General features: G+C 47.4%; 1 protein-coding gene across 3 annotated transcripts in view; it reads left to right on the top strand.

Annotated features, from left to right (window-relative positions):
* Positions 1-3: 3 nt before the first annotated feature.
* The window catches only part of oca2 (oculocutaneous albinism II), a 9,804-nt gene continuing 4,702 nt past the window's right edge, over positions 4-5,105 (top strand). For 2 of the 3 annotated variants that reach the window (XM_008329247.3, XM_025054199.1), the window contains exons 1-14: positions 4-122; positions 1,113-1,339; positions 1,925-2,014; positions 2,262-2,441; positions 2,622-2,679; positions 2,771-2,843; positions 3,094-3,257; positions 3,367-3,449; positions 3,572-3,725; positions 3,856-3,927; positions 4,015-4,080; positions 4,163-4,219; positions 4,549-4,673; positions 4,763-4,901. In XM_008329247.3, coding sequence (XP_008327469.1) covers positions 1,122-1,339; positions 1,925-2,014; positions 2,262-2,441; positions 2,622-2,679; positions 2,771-2,843; positions 3,094-3,257; positions 3,367-3,449; positions 3,572-3,725; positions 3,856-3,927; positions 4,015-4,080; positions 4,163-4,219; positions 4,549-4,673; positions 4,763-4,901 — 1,479 coding nt within the window. In that variant the 5' untranslated portion in view covers positions 4-122; positions 1,113-1,121. Of the gene's footprint in view, positions 123-870; positions 1,340-1,924; positions 2,015-2,261; positions 2,442-2,621; positions 2,680-2,770; positions 2,844-3,093; positions 3,258-3,366; positions 3,450-3,571; positions 3,726-3,855; positions 3,928-4,014; positions 4,081-4,162; positions 4,220-4,548; positions 4,674-4,762; positions 4,902-5,105 lie in introns of those variants that run through there. The other variant, XM_025054200.1, reaches the window with a different exon arrangement.

Genomic DNA, 5,105 nt, shown 5'->3' with positions numbered 1-5,105 from the left:
CCTCTCTTTTCCTCTTTTCCTGGGGAACAGAGGAGAGCAGTAGAAAGTCTTCTTCTCTGAGACACTGTTTGTTCGTCTTCATCGTCGTCTTCATCAGAGCTTGGACAGAACACGGGCGACAGGTGAGTTCTAATGAGAACTTTTCACGTTCCTCACAGCAGGTCACTGTTTTCTTTATAAATTTCATGGATGAAGTCGTCGGTTCCGGCAGATCAGTGATGTCATCGGGATGTTCCGGCAGATTATCTGTGTGTGTTTGTGTGTGTGTGTGTAATGCCAAGACTTTTCCTTTCCCGGATTTTCTTTTCTACATAAATATTGTCACGGTGACAAACAACGAACTTTGATTGTGTTCAAACGCGACGACGAGGAGAAATGTGGATTTTCTCCTCATAAAAATGTAAGAGGTTTTTTTTTCACCTGTGGTTCTTGGTGGGTTCTGGAGAAGAAGCCACACTTCTGGAGTGTCAGGATTCTGACTGGGCTGATGATGTCATCACACGGGTTGATGATGTCATCACAGCAGGTTTGATGAGGTCTCCGTTGGTGCGGTCCAGTCCTGACCAGCCTCATCTGTTTGATCTGGAACTAAAACTATCAGTTCATAGTACCGATGTCTGACTACGTACTGAAGTATTTCTTAGATATGAAGTTACTAGAAGTATTCTAAATATTGTGTTAAAAGGTACTTTGAATCACAAATACTTTGAGTTGTTCTTTACAGTACTGCTGTTACACACACATACACACATTAGTGCTTTATTCTGCCTTCACAAGAGTTCACCCTGCAGGGTTGGAGCAGTAGGGGGGGTGTGGGGGGGGCAAGACTGTAAACCCCTCCCTCCCACACACACACACACACACAAACAGATCAGCTGATCCTCAAAATGTTAAAACCTCTTCAGATTTCATAAGAACATCTAAGAACCCGTTTGGACCAGTTTGTCGTCTTTGCTGTCTCACAGCGCCGACCTTCTGGTCCAGACTGGTCAGAGCAGCGCTAGATCCCAGAACCAAAAGTACTTGTAAGAACTGGTCCCACAAAGAAGGACAACTGGTGTGGGCGGAGCCTCTTAGTGATGTCATTGTTGCTCTCTTTCTCTTCTGCTCAGATCTGAAACATGTACCTGGAGAACAAGACTCACCTGGACATGGACATGTCTCAGACCTCCTCAGTCCACCAGACACGCAGCAGCCTGAGGTCATCAGAGGTCGTGGCGGGGAACTTTGGTGAACTGCGTCTGCTGCAGGACATCAGCGACAGGAAGGAGAGTCAGAAGCTGCAGCAGGCCTGTGTCCTCCACAACGACTCCTTTGGTCCTGTGTGTCAGGAGGACAGGTATGATGATGAAGATGAAGATGAAGATGACCGTTCTGGTTCAGTGCAGAGGACTTCTCTGCTGATGTTTGAGGCTCGTGGTGAAAACAAACGTGTGATGTGTGGCTGCGTGAACACGTTTCATGTTGGTCTCGTGTGGAGGTTCAGAGATTATCCTTCAGTCTGTGCCGTCACCTGAACCACAGCCTTCTGGGAATGTTAGCCTCACGTGCACAGTCACATTACACACGCAGCGCTGCACAAAGCTGCAGCAGAATGTATGTGATCATCGGTCAAACACACTGACACACACACACACACACACACATAATCTCAGACATGTGGTTATGATGTCATTCAGATTAAAACATTTCAGTCGCAACAAAAGTCGACAAACCCTTTGATTTTAGCACAGCAGCTGCTAGTCCACTGCTGCCTCCTGTGGCCTGTTTATGTCACTGAGGTAAATCTGGACAAACCAGAGTGAAGGAAACTCTTAAAGGATTAAAAAAAGTTTGATTGATTTATGGACTTTGTTCTGAACTAAAATCACTGATTTTCTCAGAGTGTTCTCAAAGAATTCTTCGTTTTCGTTTTCCTCTTCAGCTTCACTTCGGTCAGTTTTCTGAGAGGAAAATCGAATTCTGCCAACCTGACGGAGCGCTCGCCTCTGCTGCGATTCTCTCAGGACGACAGGTGAGTCGTCACGGGGCGTCTATTTCGTATATAATAGATTTTATCTTCACATCCTTTACTTGAATTATTTAGTCATTTCTATTTTTAATGAAATAAAAATGTATTTCATCATATATTTCTATTTTTGGGCCTTTTATTTTTAGCCTCTGATTGATCATGAATCTCGTTGATTTTTGATGATTCTTTCTCTTGTTGAGCGTGCCTTTCGTTTGGCTAACTCTTAGCTTGCCTCTGACTCTGAATCTAGTATCACCTACATGACCTTACATAACTCAGAGGAACCGTGGGACAACGGCTTCCTGGACGTGGAGAGACGGTACCGATTAGGCAGTGAGGTCACCAGTCTGTCCTTGTCTCGCTCTGGTTCCTCAGAGAAGAACGAGTCTCTGGAACTGAATCTGAACTTCAGACTCACCAGCAGCCTCAGGTCTCACACACACACACACACACACACACACACACAGTTATTCTGAGCTGTTCTTTGTTCAGTTTGTGGATATATAGAGTTAGAGATATATAAGTCCAACCAGACAAAGAAAGAGACCAAATGAAAAGTGACCTCACATCAATCTTCTCTGATGAAGAAAATCCTGTTGATTTTTTTTAGATGTTGCTTCAAAATCTCCAAAATCACCACCATCTTCACGGTGGTCTTTCTGTGCAGTGTGAGTATGACTTAAGGCTGAAATACTGCCACCTCCTGGACAGGAACGAGAATGGGACATGTGATTATTCTGATTGTGCCTGTTGTTTCAGCTCTTCTTCAGTATGTATCCAGACAGAGAAAAACCCTGGAGGATGTTTGCAGTTTCCTCCACAGACACTTTTAGTATCCTCTACATAAAACCAACAGCTCTGGTTATTTTCCCTTCTTCTTTTTATCTGTCAATCTTATTTTAAGTCTTTTGTACTTTTAGGACTAGCACTGTTACAGGAAACAAAATCTCTGATTTTCTCCATGGACTTTGGTCTGAACTAAAATCACTTATCGATCATCTAAAATGACAGTGCCGTTGTTCAGATCCTGCTGTGGTGAAGCAGGAAGTGATGTCATCATATTTTCCTTGACCCTGGCTCAGTCATGAACCTAACGGACTTCAGGGACAACGCTCTGTTGAAGCTCCAGGTGGGGGGGCCGTTTAGCAGTGGGATGATGATGGACATCAACAGTCAACAGGAGTTTGTCCTGATCCAGGTGGAACAGACGGAGGAGGCGGGGCCAAGGCGTCGCAGGTCGCAGCAGGTGAGAAAGTGTCATCATCTGAGAGAGGAACCACTTTCCTGTGTCTAATATATAATATATAATATATCATATATAATATATCATATATATGTGTGTTTGTGTTGAACAGGTTCTTTATAACTGGACTCTTCCTGTGAACAGTGAACGCAGTGAGCAGATGTTGGAGACCAGAACCTTTGAGATGATCAGCAGGTTCATCCGTCGCTCATTCATTCACTCACTGACGCTAACGAAGCCAACGCTCCGATGTCTGAAGCTAACGTTCTGATGCCCCTTGCTCCCCCGTCTCCCCCCGTCTCCCTCCCCTCTCACAGTGAGCCCGTGGTCATCACTGTCCAGGCTTTCCTGCGGGACAACGACGTAGTTCCTCTGTCCATGACGCACCAGTCGCTCTACGTGCGTGTGGAGACGCAGGTGGCCATGGCGGGAGTCATACTGGCGGGAGTTTACGTCCTGATCATCTTTGAGGTGGAGGGTTCTTTAAATGTACACACCAAACCTCATAGACAAAACCAGTGATTTTAGCGGCGGCTCCACATATTTGAACACGTGTAATCGTGAACTCACAGTTTTCAGCTTGTACTTTCTTTTCGATCAGATCGTCCACCGTACCTTGGCGGCCATGTTGGGATCATTAGCTGCTCTCTGTGCCCTGGCCATCATCGGTGATGTAAGTGTTCGTCTTCAGTCGTCACAGAAATAATGAGCGTTCTTTTCTCCTGGAAAGTCTTGATGATCTGGTTCTTGGTTTGGTCAGAGACCCAGTCTGGTCACGGTGGTGGAGTGGATCGACTTTGAGACTTTAGCTCTTCTCTTTGGAATGGTGAGGAGAAACAGTCGCCTGTTCATCCTTAAATCACAGTATCATCAGCGTCAGCCATGACCTGCTTTTTCCCTCCACACAGATGATCCTGGTGGCCGTCTTTTCAGAGACTGGATTTTTTGACTATTGTGCTGTGAAGGTGAGAGCAACACACAACGATGCTAACAAGTTAGCCAAGAAAATCAGCAAGAATCGTTAGCAATTAGAGCAATGATCACACCATACAACTAACAGGCAGCTAACTCTGTCTGTGGTCTGTCCGTGGTCTGTCTGTGTTCTGTCCGTGGTCTGTCTGGGGTCTGTCCGTGGTCTGTCCGCGGTCTGTCTGTGGTCTGTCCGTAGTCTGTCTGTGGTCTGTCCGTAGTCTGTCTGTGGTCTGTCCGTGTTCTGTCTGTGGTCTGTCTGTGCTCTCTCCGTGCTCTGTCTGTGGTCTGTCTGTGGTCTGTCCGTGGTCTGGTCTGTCCTCAGGCCTACCACCTGTCCCGGGGCAGAGTCTGGCCCATGATCATCATCCTGTGTCTGATCGCTGCTCTTCTCTCAGCGTTTCTGGACAACGTCACCACCATGATGCTGTTCACACCTGTCACCATCAGGTTCAACATTCACACCTGTTCACACTGTTGTTTTCACACCTGTTCACACCTGTTCACACCTGTTCACACCTGTTCACACCTCCCCTCAGGTTGTGTGAGGTTCTGAACCTGGATCCTCGTCACGTCCTCATCGCTGAGGTCATCTTCACCAACATCGGAGGAGCAGCTACAGCCGTAGGAGATCCTCCCAACGTCATCATCGTCTCCAACCAGGCGCTACGCAGACAGGTGTGTGTCTCCCCCACAGCCTCACCCGCCGCCTCACCCGCCGCCTCACCCACAGCCTCCCCCCACCCCCCCCCCCACCCCCCCCCCCACCCCCCCCCCCCCCACCACCACCACCACCACCACCTGCTGAAGCTCCACATCCTGATTCACACACATTCAGCCTTGTGGCACTGCCGCACACACACACACCCACACACACACACA

The sequence above is a fragment of the Cynoglossus semilaevis genome, chromosome 2, assembly GCF_000523025.1.
Source record: "Cynoglossus semilaevis isolate Cse_v1.0 chromosome 2, Cse_v1.0, whole genome shotgun sequence".
Lineage (NCBI taxonomy): Eukaryota > Metazoa > Chordata > Actinopteri > Pleuronectiformes > Cynoglossidae > Cynoglossus > Cynoglossus semilaevis.
This window is presented reverse-complemented; position numbering and strand designations above follow the sequence as displayed.